Source organism: Fragaria vesca, linkage group LG6 (genome assembly GCF_000184155.1).
Source record: "Fragaria vesca subsp. vesca linkage group LG6, FraVesHawaii_1.0, whole genome shotgun sequence".
Classification (NCBI taxonomy): Eukaryota; Viridiplantae; Streptophyta; class Magnoliopsida; order Rosales; family Rosaceae; genus Fragaria; species Fragaria vesca.
Genome location: NC_020496.1, coordinates 24,803,754 through 24,822,029, shown reverse-complemented (window position 1 = coordinate 24,822,029; position 18,276 = coordinate 24,803,754). Strand labels below are relative to the sequence as shown.

Genomic DNA, 18,276 nt, shown 5'->3' with positions numbered 1-18,276 from the left:
GGACATAGATAGTGGTAGATATCAAATGCTGATCAACCCCACAAAACATAACACCAAAAAATGTAGTACGACTCTGTTTCTCTATCTGAAACTTAAAACTTGCTTTAGTCAAGAAATATCAGATTTACCAGTGTCTTTCCAGTTCTGAAGAACAGAACAATATTGGGTTTCCCAGTCAAAGGTATGTGTTGCTTTGTTTTGTTTAAGATCAACTTTTTAGCTAATCATATGAGTTTATGAGCATGAAGGCTGTTATTTCCTTTTAAATGGTTTAGAAACAGTTAATAGCTGTTTTACAACTAATTCTGAAGTATAATATAGAAGCTTTTAGAGTGTCAACAATATTTCTGTTGATGCAAAATTTTGTTGTACACTTTAGTCAAAGAGGTCTCCGTTGAATCCGATATGGATCGGTATGGGGGCTAACATTCATGAGTGGGGGGCTCATCTCTTCTTGTGGATGTTGACTGACTTTGCCGGATGATCGTAAGCTTGAGGAACTGGTTTGAGATCTATTGATGAGGCGTAGCAAGAGAGTGACTTCCTGCTTGAACACCGGTGGGTCGTCGAACTCTTCCTTTGATGGAGTTAAAGAAGTGAATGTGGAGTTTTTCCTTGTGGAAAATAAGAGTCTGTCCCTTCCTCCATGAATGAGAGTGCCTCTTTTTATAGGGCTTTGGGGTGGTTGTGAACTACTGTTGGAAATATGGGTCTTGTGCTCAATAATTCCCAGCATGGTGCCTCCTCACTTTTATGTCAAGTCCGTACCTCTTGCTTGGAGTCTTCACTACTTGTAAGAGCAACTCCAGTAAGAGTGTCAAAGTTTTTGGTCAAATTCAAATTTTGACATGTGAGGTGGATTTTGACAATTTGGCAAATTTTCACTCCAACCATTCTGTCAAAAGAGTTAAATATTTTATTGTTAGATTTTTATTATGAAACTTCAACTATTCTATCTCTCCCGGTTTCTCACGTATCAAACTCAACTTAAACTCTGCTTATCTCTTTCTCACCGATCAAACACAAAAATCCTATTTTCACTGATCCATTTCATTACTTTGGGACTCCACTATCGCACCCACTACTTCTCCTTCATCCGCCCTCTCTCTATTTCTCTCTTCATCTTCTTCGATCCCTTCTGTTATCTTTCCCTTCTTCCTCTTTTAGTTTATATGTGAGATCAAAGAAGCATCAATATTGTGAACGCAGTCCCGATCCGACCTCAAGATGCAACATGCATGACAATCACACCTTAAATCCAATCCGTGAGTTTTTCATTTTGAACTCTCAACCCTCCAATCTCTTTTCTTTATTTCGCCAAATTTGAATGAAAAATATTTTGTCTGGGTTTGAATGAAGGTCTGGGTGCGAAAATTTTGTCTGGGTTTGAATGAAGGATGAAGGTCTGGGTGCGAAATTTGGGTATTGTAGGAAGAAATACATGGACTAGAGGAAGATTTGAAGACCTGCCATGAACAATAAAAAAAGATTTGACAAGAGGAGTTGATCTTGTCAAGTTTGACAAGGTGAGACTGGAGTAGTCATCCACGGTGGATTTGAACGGTGGGTTAGAGAGGCAGGGTGTGGTCTTTTGTTAACGTTGGAGCTCCACGGTGGATTTGGACTACACCGTTGGAGATGCTCTAATACTCTTCAACTCCTTTTCATGCATGGGGTGTTTAGAACAAGGGTACGTGTCACAAAATACATGGTCTCTTTCAACCTACACCATGCTTCACTATTATTGATGTTGGCATAGGTAATGGGGTTATGACATCTGCATGGTTAGATAGGATATGATCCCTAAATTGAGGTAGATTCATATACTCTTCAATTAACCTTATGCAAGACACATCCCCTCTAATTGTCTCATGGATGTCGTCCAGCCAACCATGGTATTGCAAGTCTCGGTGTTGACGGGGCTACAACTTAGCTCTTGACATTCGAGTATAGCATGTTGGAGGTCGAGGAAGCTAGCCGTGACCTCTAAGATCTTCTAAACATTTTGTTTTAATCATACACCAGGGTTTTATTCGTTATTATACCTTTGCCGTCGTTGAAAAGTCGTAGTCTCTCATGGAGTTCGTGACTTTTAAACGCACGTTACGTGTACATAGTTGAATTGTCAAACATAATATTTCATCTAAATTCTGACACGAACAATTTTCATTGTTGTATTGTTAATCAAACCTCATAAATATACTTAAGATGCAACTTTGTTTCCATCAGATATGTCCATATGTAATTTGCAATCGAAGGATTCAAATATGATTCAACTAATTTTGAGATGATGAGTGCAATGTCTTCTATTTTTCTAGTTTTTGAAAAAACTAGATATTGTCTACGATAGATTAATTGCCTGATACTCTCCTTAGTTTTGTTTTGTTTATGTTTCCAGGACAAAAGGCATCTGAACCTGTAAATGTGAATGAATTCCAAGTATTGACATGTTAATGTGATATTTTCATAGATTGCCCAAAACTTAATGATTAGTTGATTAATGTTTACGTTTCAGGGATAAATGTCGTCTGAACCTGTAAACGTCAATGAATTCCAAGAATTGGCTAAGCAAGTCCTTCCAAAAATGTACTATGATTTCTATAATGGGGGAGCTGAGGATCAGTTCACGCTAAGAGAGAATGTCGAAGCATTTCGCAGAATCATGTAATGCATAGCCGTTTGATGATTAATGTAATATGAACTCTCTTTAAAAATCACTTTAAATGATATATGTATATATGTGTGTGTTTTCTATCAGGTTAAGGCCTAGAGTTCTGGTAGATGTTAGCAGGATCGATATGTCAACCACTGTATTGGGTTACAAAATCTCAGCGCCTATAATGATTGCTCCTACTTCGAGGCATCAGTTAGCACACCCTGAAGGTCCAATTAGTTCGTCTAACAAGAGTTTCAGTTGAGATTGGTGAACATCAGACATTAACTTTTAACCTGCTCTTTCAGGAGAGGTGGCCACAGCTAGAGCAGCAGCTGCATCCAACACCGCATTTATTAAATTCACATGTAACTGGAGGTAGGTGTTTGAATTGTAGTGTTTTCCTTCATAGATATTGTCCAACAGTTCTACCTGCACTGTGGAGGAGGTTGCTTCAAGCTGCAATGCTGTTCGGTTCTTTCAATTATATGTGCGTACTTATTCCCTCTTGAGCTCATTTCAATTCACTTATCAGTTTTTCATTTATAGAAAATTTCTTCTTATGGCACAGATTTGTAAGAGACGAGATATATCAGCACAGATAGTTCGAAGAGCTGAAAAAAATGGATACAAGGCCATTGTCCTAACTGTTGATAGTCCCAGACTTGGTAGAAGAGAGGCAGACATAAAGAACAAGTTAGTGTCTTCCAATTTTATTTGTTCTGTTTCTCAAAATTGCAAATGAATGCTCTCTATATATATGATGTGAAATTGGAAATAGGATAATGATTTTTTATGTGTAATATCATAATGAATTCTTTTGTGTAACATGCATCATGTCAAACGTTGTTTCGAAAATCCTATCATTGAATGCTGACAAAGGTTTTCGCAGAATGATTTCACCTAAGTTGAGAAACTTTGAAGGCCTAATATCAACTGAACTACTAGAAACTGTGAGTTGTATCGTTCCAGCTAGTGACAAATGGTACTGCTTTTTAATTCCTTCTAACACATGTTTATTTATATGCACACTTACCCTGCAGGATAAAGGATCCAACTTGGAAGCTTTTGCCAGAGCGTCTCATGATGATTCTTTGTGCTGGGAGGTATAAGTCAGCATACTCTTCTGATAATACTCTCTTATGCTTCCTAGTGACAATATCTGTGAGACTTATCAGACAATTCGTACATTATTCAGTTAATTTTAACTTTCTGTGTAGACTGATTGAAGATAAAAATTCTATAAATTCTATAAAAAAAAAATTAAAAAAAAAGGAATTGAAGATAAAGCAAATGACATTTGAGTGCCTAAGTTACCAGTTTTTTTTTTTTTCTTGAGAAGGGCCTGTGTTACCAGCTTTTTGTTCGTGACTCCTCAGTTTGAATGATATTGATCTGCAGGATGTAGTAGGATGGTTGAAATCTATTACAAACTTGCCCATTTTAATGAAGGGTATACTCACTCATGAAGATGGTAAGATCAACTAATGATGCTGCATCTACTCATATATGTGACTTTGTCATTAGCATTTGTAAATATTTACTCATAATGATGTTTGCAAGAAAAGGTCTAAAAATGTTGACTTCCATCCAAATCATGCGGATTGTTGAGATATAATCCCACATCGGGAATATGGGACCTTGCCTGTAGGTTTATAAGGGTTTGGGCTACTCCATCCATTGCCAATTGGTTTTGGACGTAAACCCCAAACTACTTTATCAGCTCTGTATTTTCTTCAATTGACTGGTCATGGAATGATAATAACTTCACAAGTCACAATAGTCAGTTGGATAAATCGGCTTGACTCTTGAAGTCAAAGTTACAAAAGGTCTTGTAAAACCTGATATGCATGTTCTACCATTTCAGCAAGAAAGGCTGTGGAAGTAGGTGTTGCCGGGATTGTTGTCTCTAATCATGGAGCACGTCAACTAGACTACACTCCAGCCTCTATTTCTGTCCTGGAAGAGGTGGAACTCTATTTTTAGTTCATTTAACTGGTGTAACTTGTTCACATGCACACTAATTTGAGCCATTTTTGAAGTGAGATGGAAACTTGTTTCTTAAGGTTCAGTTAGAACTTATTAGTATGCTTTTTGCTATCATGTAAACTCAGGTGGTTCAAGCTGTTGGAGGGAAAGTTCCTGTTCTTTTTGATGGAGGAATACGACGAGGAACTGACGTCTTCAAGGCATTAGCGCTCGGAGCACAAGCCGTCCTTGTAAACATCTCCATCCTACTGTTGTTTGAACATATAGCTTTACAATAAACTGTATAGTAGTTTCTCCTGCCGCGATAGTTAATGTAAATGTTTGAGGTGCAGGTTGGAAGGCCTGTAATCTTTGGCCTTGCAGCAGATGGAGAATATGGGGTGAGAAAGGTGATGAAGATGTTGAAGGATGAGCTAGAGCTCACTATGGCTCTCTCTGGCTGTCCTAGTGTTCAGGATATTACCAGGAGCCACGTGACAACAGAATGTGATAGGCTCCGCTCCCAGCTTTAGTTCCTTCTTCATATTGTATACATCAAAATAAGAGATGGACTCATTATCCAATTTGGGAAACTGTAAATGTTTTCCGTAAGTCCTGTGTGTTCAGTGTAAACTTGAAATGAACTTGTAACTTACTTAGGTAAGTAAATCAATGTCCTTATCGGCATTGATTTGCTTACTATAAGAATTTCAGGAACTTTTCTAATGAGAACCACTAAAATGATGAATAGTTGACCAGCTAGCCTTTCTAATAAGAACATGTACAAGACTTTTTCCTTTCTTCTTGAATACTTCTTTTACTAGTGCAAATGACTTGGCATGAGTCACACATGACACTAGAATTGATCAATTATAATAACTCCTTCAGTGAGTATCAGCAAACGATGCCAAACTTGGTCTCTATCTTCTTCTGTATCAGTCCCCACATTCTGAAGCAATACTTGTTTTATTACGAAAGAACTTCCTCAGAAAAGGACATAGATAGTGGTAGATATCAAATGCTGATCAACCCCACAAAACATAAAACCAAAAAATATAGTACGACTCTGTTTCTCTATCTGAAACTTAAAACTTTCTTTAGTCAAGAAATATCAAATTTACCTGTGTCTTTCCAGTTCTGAAGAACAGAACAATATTGGGTTTCCCAGTCAAAGGTATGTGTTGCTTTGTTTTGTTTAAGATCAACTTTTTAGCTAATCATATGAGTTTATGAGCATGAAGGCTGTTATTTCCTTTTAAATGGTTTAGAAACAGTTAGTAGCTGTTTTACAACTAATTCTGAAGTATAATATAGAAGCTTTTAGAGTGTAAACTGTAGAAACTGAATTTCATTGAATTGAAAAGGTTTACAATCGCTGGATATATACAGATCCTATTGTTGTATTGTTAATCAAACCTCATAAATATACTTAAGATGTACCTTTGTTTCCATCAGATATGTCCATATGTAATTTGCAATCGAAGGATTCAAATATGATTCATCTAATTTTGAGATGATGAGTGCAATGTCTTCTGTTTTTCTAGTTTTTGAAAAAACTATATTGTCTACGATAGATTGCCTGATACTCTCCTTAGTTTTGTTTTGTTTATGTTTCCAGGACAAATGGCATCTGAACCTGTAAATGTGAATGAATTCCAAGAATTGGCTAGACAAGTCCTTCCAAAAATGTACTACGATTTTTATACTGGGGGAGCTGAGGACCAGTTCACGCTAAAAGAGAATGTGGAAGCATTTCGCAAAATCACGTAATCTGTACTGTCTTGGTTATTAATGTAATATGAAATTCTCTTTGTAATGGTGTTTAAGTAATACATGTGTTTTTCTTACAGGTTAAGGCCTAGAGTTCTTGTAGATGTTAGCAGAATTGATATGTCAACCACTATATTGGGGTACAGAATCTCAGCACCTATAATGATTGCTCCTAGCGCTATGCATCAGTTAGCACACCCTGAAGGTCTAATATGTCTTGCAAGAGTTTCTGTTGAGACTGCCGAATTTCGGTCACTAACTTTTTACCTGCTCTTCCTTCAGGAGAGGTCGCCACTGCTAGAGCTGCAGCTGCATCCAACACCATACTGGTACTCTTATGACATATATTGAGTAAATATGTAAGTGGGTTAGATATTTCATATTTGAATTGTGCTGTTTCTATCTCGTCATAGATTTTGTCCTATAATTCTACCTGCACGGTGGAGGAGGTTGCTTCGAGCTGCAGTGCTGTTCGGTTCTTTCAATTATATGTACTAATCCTCTCTTGAGCACATTTCAAATTTTTACTTGTCAATCATTTAGTTTATTTATAGAATAACTTTAGTTTATGGCGTGGTATCCTCTATTTCAACAGATTTTCAGGAGACGAGATATATCAGCTCAGATTGTTCAAAGAGCTGAAAAGAATGGATACAAGGCAATTGTCTTAACTGTTGATGTTCCCAGGCTTGGCAGAAGAGAGGCAGACATAAAGAACAAGTTAGTAAATATTGCAAATGATTAACATGTATACAGGATCAAAACTCTTTTGTAACATGATGTCAAATATTGTTTCGTCAAGTCCTGTATGATGCAACGAACCACATTTACTTATGTGCTTCACATTTGAAACATGATGGTGACAAAATTTTCCGCAGAATGGTTGCTCCTCAGTTGAAGAACTTTGAAGGCCTAATATCAACTGCCCTAGAATCTGTGAGTTGTATGGTTAATTTTAAAAATTGCACCATGTTCTCACTATGTAAGAATCATTCTAGTGAGACAAAGTATCATATAAAATTTTCTTATATTACATGTTGATTTATAGTCATGCTGCACTTACACTGCAGGATGAAGGATCCAACTTGGAAGCTTTTGCCAGAGCGGCCTATGATGATTCTTTGTGCTGGGAGGTATAAGTCTCTACTGATTAACATATGCTCTTATACTTCTAGATAATAGGTCATAGACTCTTTTCTTAGGACTCCACTACAATGATGCATGACAGATTAATATATATTTTGTTTTGTTTTAACTTTTCGAAGTGACAATTGTAGCGGTTTCTTATTCTCGAATTCTCGGTTTGCACAACATCTGCAGGACGTAATAGGATGGTTGAAATCTATTACAAGCTTGCCGATTCTAGTCAAGGGTATACTCACTCAAGAAGATGGTAAGATCAACTAATCAAGCCTCCATTGATTTCTGTGATTGTTTATCTTTACCTTTTGTAAATATTAACTCATAAAGGACATGTAGAGTTAAAGTATAAAGGTGTAGAAAATATCAGTTTTTAATTCGTTTCAAGACTAACTTGGAAAGTCATGATAGTCAATTTGATAAATTGGCTCGAACTCTTGAAGTGACAAGAAAAAGCCTTCTAAAATTTGATGTTCTACCAATTCAGCAAGAAAGGCTGTGGAAGTAGGTGTTGCCGGGATAGTTGTCTCTAATCATGGAGCGCGGCAACTAGACTTCACTCCTGCCACTATTTCTGTCCTGGAAGAGGTGGAACTCTATTTTTAGTTCATTTAGCTGGTGTAACTTGTTCAAACACAAATCTGTGCAATCTTTTGAAGTAAGAAGGAAACTTGTTCTTAAGGTTTAGTTAGAACTTATTAGTATGCATTTTGCTCTCATGTTAATCAGGTGGTTCAAGCTGTTGGAGGGAAAGTTCCTGTTCTTTTTGATGGAGGAATACGACGAGGAACTGACATCTTCAAGGCATTAGCCCTCGGAGCACAAGCCGTCCTTGTACAGATCTCCACCCTACTGTTGTTTAATCATGTAGCTTTCAATCTACAGATATAGTATTTTCTCCTGCTGCTATAATTATTGTAATTGTGTGGATGCAGGTTGGAAGGCCTGTACTCTATGGCCTCGCAGCAGATGGAGAAGATGGTGTGAGAAAGGTCATGAAGATGTTGAAGGATGAACTAGAGCTCACTATGGCTCTCTCTGGCTGTCCTAGTGTTCATGACATTACCAGGAGCCACGTGAGAACAGAATGTGATAGAATCAGCTCCATGCTTTAATTCCTTCTTCTCTTGTTTTGAATAAAGCTTAATTTCTTCTTGAAACATGAAAATGAGATATCCATATCCAATTTGGGGAAAATGCAACATCCTAAGTTCAGTTTAAAGTTTAAACATGAAATAAGCACAAGACAGGTAATTATAGATATATAATAAATTTTCAAGCTTGTGACTTCTGTTCAGTATCATTTTATTGCTGGACTATTACGAAGCAATAAGTAAGGTCATGAAAAAGTTGCCCGCAAATTGTATGTATACGTAAATATTGGAGACCATCGGGCCAGTGTGTTATACTTTTTGATTCTGAACATTGTTCCATGGTCTGCTGATGAATCTGAACTACTACACGAGGTATACCATTAGTCAACAGACAAAATGGAACACAGAAAAGATTATTGGTTTACTTTCATAAACAAGGCTAATTTTATATTATAATCTGCATGAAAATAATTTCATTAGCATCCAAAACTTAGGAGTCTGGATTTCCATTTGCCAATTACTTGGAACTTACATTATATCTTGATAACCCTTATTCCTCTTCATCATCTAGCATAAATGATGCACCCCCAATAAAAATATCGACCTTCCCCCTACAGGCGACAGCAAGCACTATCATACTACTGCCTGATATTCTTCAACATCTATATAAATGTAACATGCGTAATAGCTCTACATGATAGTGTAACAGCTTTGCTTCACCAGTTCCATTGAGGGGAAGCTTCTGCCAGACCAACAACCTATCCATGAACTCAAGATAACATGCCCAAGCTTTTACTTACATTTCTTTTCTTACTATGCATTACCGGTTGAGTTGTTTGCAGCTTGAAGGTCCATGGGAGAATTTGCAATGCTACCAACAGAGCCATGTGTTTGAGAGCTCAGCTGTGGGCTTGCCGGACAAGCCTCTGGATTACCGGCACTCATGACATGCATAGCCCCTGAGCTCAGCTGTGGACTCATTGGAGTTCTTTGGCTCATTTGTTGTGGACTAGCCTGCTGCTGAATTTGCTGGTTCATTTGTGAAATTCCCATAGTTGAGGGGGAGCTCACCTGTGGTGGCGAAAGTACAGCCTGTAGAGGTGAATTTGTATCTTGCTGCTGAGGTTGCTGCTGTTGTTGCAACTGCTGCTGCAACTGCTGCTGCAATTGTTGCTGTTGCAAGTGCAGCTGTTGTTGCTGTTGCAGCTGCTGCTGTTGTTGCTGTTGCTGCTGTTGTTGCTGCTGCGAGTTCATGTACATATTCATCCCTGCCATCAACTTTGGTGGACCCATAGGAGCCATCACTGTTTGTTGCATCGGATTCATGTTTGCATGGTTCAGAGTCTGACCCAGCATTGATAGACCAGCAGATCCTGGATGCATCTGTCTGGCTCCTGACATACCAGCTATGCTTGATTGAGGGACCCCTAACATGTTGCCTCGGTTTTGCATACGAAGTTTTGATGCCATGAGAGCTTGCGCTTGATGTATTCTAGCTTGCTGATTTAATGCATTCATTGGGTTCTGACCCACATTTCCCATTCCAGAGATAGGGGTCATAGGTGATGACATTCCAGCTCCTCCTATCCCCCTTGCAGCTCCCATGCCCATGGCATTGCCAAGCCCCGAAAGCCCGACCATATTATTTCCCAGGGTTCCCATACCCATAGTTGCTCCTCCAAGTCCCATCATCATTTTCCTCTGCATTTGCGGCTGTTGTTGCTGTTGCTGCTGTTGTTGTTGCTGCTGTTGCTGTTGTTGTTGCCGCTGCTGGTAAATCTGATATTGCAATGGAAGCTTGTTTACCATGTTACCTAACTGTACGTTGGAATTCTGCCCAATTGCATTCAATTGTGAAAGTGGATTTCCAGCTGCAAGCATCATTGATCTCTGCAGCTGGGGATGCTGTTGTTGAATCAAGGATTGTTGGCTTTGCTGAGGTTGCTGTTGTTGCAATTGTTGCTGCTGTTGCTGTTGTTGGTGGTGTTGTTGTTGTTGATGTTGCTGCTGCTGAAGTGATGATTGTGAATCCAGCTGTTGTGGACGCGGTGGCACGGAAGCTCCAGACAAAAGCCCTTGAGACAACTGTAAGGCCTGGGAGTTTCCGGGTGGCAGCATCCTCGTGCTGGGTAGAAGATTTTGGGCTGGATTAAGGGATGCATTACCACCAATCATCGGCTTAACATCATTAGATGGTTGACCTGAAACTGCATCTGCATATTGTTGCATTTCAACTGCAGAATTATTACGTGGCAAACCGGCACCATTATTGCCCGGGGGAAGATACATGCGAGTTGGCTTTGGCTGGACATGATCTTCCACAAGATATCCATCATGTACCATCTGTGTTAAAGAAGATAACATAAATCAACGCGGAAAATGAACCATATAAACTTTTACGTGTTTAAGTTAACTTCAAGATCTTGCGAACATACCAGCGAACAGAATTGTGCTGCAAGCAAATCAGCCAAATGCTGTAGAAGGAAGTAGATATATGTCAGTACAACAGCAAAGAATAAGCATAATACACATCGAGAGTTCAAATTTCTAGAGAGCAATGAAATTCCATGCAATCAAAACTTTTGGGAACATAATATCCCTGAGATTAATTGCAGATTGGCATTACTGATTAGTGACTCGTCAGATATCATCTCTTGTATTACAATATGATGCATCATATGCCAACAAACTACTGTAAATTCCTCACCGATGTTCGTGGTGCATATTGATGCAAAAATAATAAAATAGCCAGGGAAGAATTCATGGCAGAAAATGTTGGTGAAATGAGATGATTTCATTGGGGCAAAATATGATTCTCACAGCGAATAGAATTAAAAGAAAGTGTTAAAAAAAAAAACGAGAAACAATTAGAAAATTTAAAAATTATCATCACTTATATATATGGAGAAAATGAATCTTTAGTGAGATAGTGTTACATTTACAATAAAACTTACAGTATTGGGCAATGTAGGAAGATGATCCTCAGCAGCCAGAAAATCACCATCCTCTATTTCTCCATGGAACATTACTACCGTACCATCATTTGGCTTCTCTGACATAATCATCCTTGTTTTTACCTTAGGAACATAAGAAAACCCAGCTCCTGCAGAAACAAATATATCAGTAAGTAACAGAAAATATCGGGTTGTAAAATTTACATAAATATATCAAGACAAATTAATAAATCTGTAAATATGGTATAGGGCACCTTGAACTTGCTCCACAAAATTCAAAATTCTGGTCTTGCAGATATTCATGCTGCCACCAACAAGCGACTTCGATAAAGGGCTCACACATGAATCATCTTTAAAATCCTCATTATTCGAAACATTTGAGAGACAAGCCATAAGATGTTGCGCTGGATAAGAATTTGGCTTCCTGGAGTAGTTATCAACCTTATTCTTTTTCCCGTTGAGTTGATACCTAACACAAAAGGCCAGAACAAAAAACAAAGTCAAGTCGCTGATATACAAATGAGTAAGAGGTCTTACCAACAAAGATAGAGGACCTTAAGAAATTGCCCTGACATTTTTGCAGGCCAAGAACATAGAGAACTAGTTCAACCTTTAACTATCTTTAACGTACACAATCTACTTGATATATCCCTTGTAAGTGACAATAACTAAGGAACATCCGAACATACATCTCAAACAGAAATATTGAGTTGACTGGTCAAAAAGAAATATAATTTTTTTTTTATCCAGCCCTTTTGGTTATCTGCAGGGTTAGGAGAAGAAAAAAATAAAGGTGCATATGTGCAAATAATTACAACAATTTACACCAATAACATATATTAAAGAGCATCACAAAATTTTTATAGAAGGCAAAAAATAAACAGTATACCTCATTGTCACTGCTGCAATTTTTGATAACCTTTCAAGCATGCTTTCGTCAGCTGAAGATGGAGTTCCAACAGAGGGACTATTTGCATTTAGTGGCATACTAATATTACTAACACTGGCAGGGGATCCAACACCACTCATTGCTGAAGTTTTAGGAAGGGAGGTTGATTTCCGTTTTGCAGCAACATGAGCCTGGTGTTGCCTGTGCATGGAGTCATTACCACTGGAAGTCAAAGATGGGGTTCCCATACCGGCTGAGCTGATTGCTGCCTTTTCCTTCTGTGATGCCCCATAGGCAGAATTAGCTCCAAAGTGTGGTCCTACAGAACCAGTAGAAAATTCTGCAGATTTTGATGATAGTGGGGACTGAACCATAGCCCCAGCAGATAACCGGGGACTTTGAACTGATTTTCTTTTGGAGAGTTGGTCATCCTTTCGTATATCTTTTTCAATATTTTGACCAAGATTATTCCAGGATGTCTGAGAATAATTAGATCTCATGAATGAATGCTGTGGTATTCTTTGTGGAAATCGTGATAACTGTGGGTCAAGATGGCTTGTTTCTCCTTCCACCATCTGCATATCATTCTTAATCCCACTGAGCTCTGACCCTTCTACTTTTCCGGTCTCAAACTGTTCTTCCTTGGCGCCATATCTCATATTTGGCTGCCCTACAGCAAACGGTATAGTCCCAGCATCTTGATTCAGAGCCCCTTCAAACACCTGGGGGGAAAACTTCTGAGTCCCCGTATTTGGATATTGCATACCTTTGGCCATTGGATGCTGCAACAATGTATTCTTCCAGTTTATATCTGATCCGTTAAAGCTGTCTATAGGCCCTATTTGCGGGTGTTGCATTGGATCAAGACCAACTCCTGTGGACCTCGGTCTCTTATTGAAAGATAAAGGTGAGATTTGCCCATCTTGATGCTCTCTCTTTCCAGAATGAGAGGCTTTGGAAGTAACATTGTCAGCATACGAGATCAACATCTCCTGTCCAACAGGGGAAGCTGACACAGGAGTCCCGACCCCCATTTGATACCTTGATGGGTGTGGTGCTGGGACAGAAACGTCGGGCATACAATTTTTAGATCTTAAGGCAATGTTATTTGCACTCAAGTTTTGAGTGATCAAATTCTCATGGCCATGGTGTGGCATCATATTGCCTGAAAAGAGTCCTGAATCTCCCAACCTACAATTAGAACTTTCTGGAACTCTATCTATGCAAACTTTCTTCCCATGTGTCATGCTGTTAGATGTAACAGTAACTTCTGGCATCTGTCTTAACCTCTTTCTCCTTATACTGGTCAAAGCAAAATCAAGCTGCAATTCATGCAGAAAGCAATCATTCCATCCAGATCAAAAATGTCATTATTTTTTCTTTAAAGATTTAGGTCAAGAATGTCAGATAAATCCAAAACTTAATTACCTTTGTGGGAGCTGGATTCTTACATAGCCTATCTAACTTGGGAGTGGGATCCAGATGAAGTTGTGGTTGCAAAGCTTTCAATATGCGGGACTCTACCTCCTGCAATTTAAAGAAAATATCATATATTAACATCCTTACTCAACATATGATAGGTATAATTGAGCAGAATGGAGACATCAAGGTACTCACCATCAGATCACCATAACTCCAAGAATTATCCGAGATCAAGGGGATATCCTTGACTACATTTTCCAGTGACATTCTGAGGCGGACCTTATTTACAATAGGGGATCCATCGGTAGGTGGACTGGCGGGCCCTTGTTCAAAAGCACATTTACGATAATCTCGAACCTGCAAGAAATCTCGTACAATTAATTTAACTAATAATCAAGAACTTAATACCTAATTAAGCATCTTCTATAGGAAGTATGAAAAGGATATGCATTTACAACCATCATACATTTCGAAAGAAACTCGCACATCTAGAAAGCTAAGACTATCTTTAGCATATGCTCTCACACTGTTCACTTTGTCAGTTTTTTAGAACAAAATTTTTCTAGAAGATGGGATCCTTCAATAATATATTTGCACAGGATCACAAATTCATAATCACTGGTATGCATCCCACTGCCCACTTTTCTCTCCACGATTATCTATTTATTTTACTATTTTTTTTTTTAATTTGGCTTCTTACTATAATAACCTTTATTTTTGATAACCTTCAATGAACTCATTAAGGGTAAAATTGGCGAAACACAATTTGGTGAATTTCTGTTTGTTTTACAGAAATAACCCTCTTTGATATCTTTTATTTTAGTGAACTTTATACTTGTGGGGGACAGTTTGGAGACTTCATAAAATTGGTGAAGCCTTTGACACCAAAAAGACCTGGCTTTCTAATATAGTAGAGATGTCCCAAAGGGATCATCCTGTCAAGTAGAGAATATATGTATAGTAAGGTTTACTTTTCCCGATAATTCTGAATGATCTTTCTGAAAGGCTGATGATCATTATTAGGTTTACCTAATATGGGTACCACCAGGTGGAAGAGGTATATATAAAGAGGCTTACTAAAAGAAATATGAGATACTTCAGCAGAAAACATAAACAAGTAAAAGAGGCTTACTAAAAGAAATATGCTAAAGGAAATTAGAAGCACCCTGAGGAACCCAGCAACATTAGAAAACATACTTCAGCAGGCAGGAGACAATTTTTTTTTTCCAATCAATATAACAAAACTACACAAGGATTTAAACAAGTAATCCACCCATCTGAGATCAACTAAATCCCACTAAAACAAGTGAAGTCCAACTCAGTACAAAGAGTTAGGGTTTAGGGTTCAGGTTTAGGGTTTAAGCAGGGGGAATTAACCACAAGGTGACCAGATTTGACAGTTGAAAACAAACATTCAAATCCTCTTCCCCATTTTCAAACTCTTCCTTCCACACCACAGAACCCAAACAGAAGCTGACTGCTTGCTAAAAGTATTGTCATCACAATTCAAAGACTTAGCATATTGTTTATTTAATAATCACTTTAATATTAAGAAATGTCATATTAAGAAACCAACTCACCTCACAAACAAGTGTTCCATCAATGTACTTGCAAGGTATGTCATCTAATATATCTCCAGGCAACCGACCAGATTCAATTGCCTACAAGCACATAGTATAAGAAAAGCTACAGTTTATAGGAAAAAGGAAGTGGCAGTGATGAAGATGACGATTTCTTGTAGGTGCCATACAGTGCCTCCTCAGTTATGTAAATTCAAATGACCAAAATAAAGAAGTACTTCTTTAATAAATCAGCAGTTCTTCTATTATTCCGCACTTATATTTACTTTTCAATGAATGTGGCTATATTAATGGATGCATGAGATTTTTCATATATAAGATATAATAATAAGATGATGCTCAAAGGAACGAATGACTAGACAGTTACCGAGAAGAGAGTTTCTGACGTCCTATCGTATGGGTGCAGCAACTTTGGAACATCTTGATGAGCATTCTCATTCTGAAAATTCACAAAAAGAAAATAAAAAGTTAAATAAAATAATACACTTGAATCTTATAATAAGAAATAATAGGGAAAATAATCACTTCATGAAATGTTTTTCTTCTACAGTATTATTGACAAATTTTCTTTGTAACAGACCTCAGAGGGTTTTCCAATGGAATATCCATCTGGGAAGAGATTTAAAGTGAAGGAAGCCTCAGTCTCTGCCAAAATGAAGCTGATTAAGACAAAAACAACGACCAAGTGCCAAAAAGAACAAATGGACAATACTGCGACAAACCTGCAGATACGAGGAGCCCTTCAGAGGACATTGAAGAACCAGACACCCCAGCCACATTCTCCTTTCTTTCAACCTATGAGAAAACAATTTGTCACAAAACAAACAACAGAAACAATATATAAAAACGATTTTCTTCTTCTACTCATCTCCCAACCAAACTACAATAACAGCTTTTTGTAGTCATATTACACAAGTATAGAGTTAAGTTCTGTCCTTTTCAGTAGCAAATCAAAAGGAGTCCTGTCCTGCGTCATCCAAGGATGATTTACTTGCAGCGGTCAAGTAGCTGAATAACCACTTATCCTTACTGACCAAATTTTAACCTCTTAAAATTTACTAAATGCTTCAACAATTCAACAGAGAAGGACTCACAAATCACACACAAAACGAAGTAAAAAAAATACAAATTTACAAGATACTAAGTCTCACCCAATGAAACGCCAAACTGAGTACCATATGGAATTTGCTTTAAAATTCACATATTTAATACTAGAAACTAAAACAAGCCTAAAGAAAGTGCTGGATCTAAACTTGTTTTATTTCCAAGATCCAATTTCCATTCAGAAGAGCACATATCAAAGCTTGATAAAGCCAATTACTCAGATTAAGGCCCAATTTGAAGTTCAAAACCAATGTCTCAAGTTTCTCACATATATTCATCAACCAAAAACAGCCCCAGAAATCAATTTGGTCACAGAGAAAGAAGAGGAACCCAGAAAACATAAAGAACCAAGTTCAAGTTTCAATCTCGAAACACAAAAAGACCCAGAATTGAGTTCAATTTTCAATCTTGAAAGACAAAAGGACCCAGAATTTTAATTGGGTTTGTCACAATGAAACCAAAACGAATAGAAATTTATCAAAAGAATTGAAACCTGATTGAGCTTTAGAGAATTGGAGGAGGCATGGTTCTCGGACACGTCATCATCAGCGACAACGTTGGTGTCGGAGGGGAGAGGAGGCTTGGGACGGAACCTGGTACCGGTCTTAGAGACCTTAAACGAAATACCCATGTTGGGGTTTTACTCAACTTCCGAGGGAATTGAGGTTGTCGTCAGTTTTTTTGAGTTTGGATCATGGGGTAGTGAGAAGGAACAAAAACCCTAAACAATGTTGAGTTTGAACTTTGAAATTAGTTTGGATTCATGAGAGAGAGAGAGAGAGAGAGAGAGAGAGAGATAGCAAAAGGAAGAGACACGCGGGGAGTTCTGAAGCTTGGGTGCAGAGAAATAGAGAACAGTAGTTTGGACTTGGACGGTTCGACTTCGACCCAAAAAAAGTGTCTCTAGTTCCCTACTTTCTATTTTTCTTTTTCTTTTTCATTTTTGCAATAGAAATTTAATTTTTTAGTAAACTATATATTATTAGTTACTGACCAAATTTCAATTTACAAATACATCATTTACACATTATCTTATGTATTTAAAGACAAAAATTAACAAATTAATATCCACATGTCATATGTCACTACATATCTTACCAAACTACCCTTTACTACATATATATTCTACTGTTACTATGGATGTGCTACTGTCGTATCGACGAGAGACATTCTACTACCGTATCGACATGAAACGTGCTATTGCCGTGTCGACCGGATACGTGTTACTGCCGTGTCGACAGGAGACGTGCTACTGCCGTGTCGACCGGAGACGTGATACTGCCGTGTCGACCGTAGACATATTATTGTCGTGTCGACCGGAGACGTGTTACTGCAGTATCGACCGCAAACGTGCTACTGCCGTGTAGGAATGTGCTACTACCGTGTCGACCGGAGACATGCTACTGCCGTGTCGATTGGAGACGTGCTACTGCCGTGTCGACGGAAGACGTGCTACTGCCGTGTCGACGGAAGACGTGCTACTACCGTGTCGACGGAAGACGTGCTACTGCCGTGTAGGAAGGTGCTACTACCGTGTCGACCAGAGACGTGTTACTGCCGTGTCGACCGCAGACGTGCTACTGCCGTGTCAACGAGAGACCTGCTACTGTTGTATCGACGAGAGACCTGCTACTGCCGTGTCAACCAGAGACGTGCTACTGCCGTGTCGACCAAAGACATGCTACTACCGTATAGGAAGGTG

The 18,276-nt window shown here is 38.3% G+C and overlaps 3 protein-coding genes across 3 annotated transcripts; 2 read left to right on the top strand and 1 right to left on the bottom strand.

The window, feature by feature from the left end:
• Window positions 1-1,160: 1,160 nt before the first annotated feature.
• On the top strand, window positions 1,161-5,378 carry LOC101307228 (peroxisomal (S)-2-hydroxy-acid oxidase GLO4-like). Its single transcript, XM_004303669.1, has 12 exons — window positions 1,161-1,265; window positions 2,516-2,664; window positions 2,759-2,883; window positions 2,962-3,031; window positions 3,080-3,143; window positions 3,225-3,349; window positions 3,546-3,606; window positions 3,697-3,759; window positions 4,055-4,127; window positions 4,521-4,621; window positions 4,768-4,872; window positions 4,975-5,378. Exons 2-12 carry the CDS (start codon window positions 2,522-2,524, stop codon window positions 5,152-5,154), a joined length of 1,110 nt encoding a protein of 369 aa, XP_004303717.1. The 5' UTR covers window positions 1,161-1,265; window positions 2,516-2,521; the 3' UTR covers window positions 5,155-5,378.
• A 290-nt stretch (window positions 5,379-5,668) lies between these two features.
• On the top strand, window positions 5,669-8,785 carry LOC101306940 (peroxisomal (S)-2-hydroxy-acid oxidase GLO4-like). The gene is made up of 12 exons (XM_004303668.1): window positions 5,669-5,795; window positions 6,240-6,387; window positions 6,472-6,596; window positions 6,674-6,720; window positions 6,805-6,882; window positions 6,987-7,111; window positions 7,270-7,327; window positions 7,462-7,524; window positions 7,712-7,784; window positions 8,019-8,119; window positions 8,261-8,365; window positions 8,467-8,785. The coding sequence occupies exons 2-12, from the start codon at window positions 6,245-6,247 to the stop codon at window positions 8,644-8,646; spliced, it is 1,098 nt and encodes a 365-aa protein (XP_004303716.1). The 5' UTR covers window positions 5,669-5,795; window positions 6,240-6,244; the 3' UTR covers window positions 8,647-8,785.
• A 294-nt stretch (window positions 8,786-9,079) lies between these two features.
• LOC101306653 lies at window positions 9,080-17,374 on the bottom strand. The gene is made up of 12 exons (XM_004303667.1): window positions 17,068-17,374; window positions 16,193-16,265; window positions 16,051-16,115; window positions 15,838-15,909; window positions 15,471-15,551; window positions 14,086-14,247; window positions 13,897-13,995; window positions 12,469-13,790; window positions 11,834-12,048; window positions 11,580-11,728; window positions 11,061-11,099; window positions 9,080-10,968 (listed from the first exon to the last, which is right to left on the bottom strand). The coding sequence occupies exons 1-12, from the start codon at window positions 17,203-17,205 to the stop codon at window positions 9,439-9,441; spliced, it is 3,945 nt and encodes a 1,314-aa protein (XP_004303715.1). The 5' UTR covers window positions 17,206-17,374; the 3' UTR covers window positions 9,080-9,438.
• Between the last annotated feature and the right edge of the window lie 902 nt (window positions 17,375-18,276).

What these genes read in the sequence shown, in the direction of transcription:
- LOC101307228 (XM_004303669.1), top strand. Translation starts at nt 2,522, where the DNA reads ATGTCGTCTGAACCTGTAAACGTCAATGAATTCCAAGAATTGGCTAAG. An exon ending in TCAGTTAGCACACCCTGAAG is followed by an intron (nt 2,884 to 2,961) that starts GTCCAATTAGTT and finishes CTGCTCTTTCAG; the next exon opens with GAGAGGTGGCCACAGCTAGA. An exon ending in ATGATTCTTTGTGCTGGGAG is followed by an intron (nt 3,760 to 4,054) that starts GTATAAGTCAGC and finishes ATTGATCTGCAG; the next exon opens with GATGTAGTAGGATGGTTGAA.
- LOC101306940 (XM_004303668.1), top strand. Translation starts at nt 6,245, where the DNA reads ATGGCATCTGAACCTGTAAATGTGAATGAATTCCAAGAATTGGCTAGA. An exon ending in GAAGCATTTCGCAAAATCAC is followed by an intron (nt 6,388 to 6,471) that starts GTAATCTGTACT and finishes TTTTTCTTACAG; the next exon opens with GTTAAGGCCTAGAGTTCTTG. An exon ending in CTGCATCCAACACCATACTG is followed by an intron (nt 6,721 to 6,804) that starts GTACTCTTATGA and finishes ATCTCGTCATAG; the next exon opens with ATTTTGTCCTATAATTCTAC.
- LOC101306653 (XM_004303667.1), bottom strand. Translation starts at nt 17,205, where the DNA reads ATGGGTATTTCGTTTAAGGTCTCTAAGACCGGTACCAGGTTCCGTCCC. An exon ending in ATTCTCTAAAGCTCAATCAG is followed by an intron (nt 16,266 to 17,067) that starts GTTTCAATTCTT and finishes GTTTTCTCATAG; the next exon opens with GTTGAAAGAAAGGAGAATGT. An exon ending in AGAATCCAGCTCCCACAAAG is followed by an intron (nt 13,791 to 13,896) that starts GTAATTAAGTTT and finishes CATGAATTGCAG; the next exon opens with CTTGATTTTGCTTTGACCAG.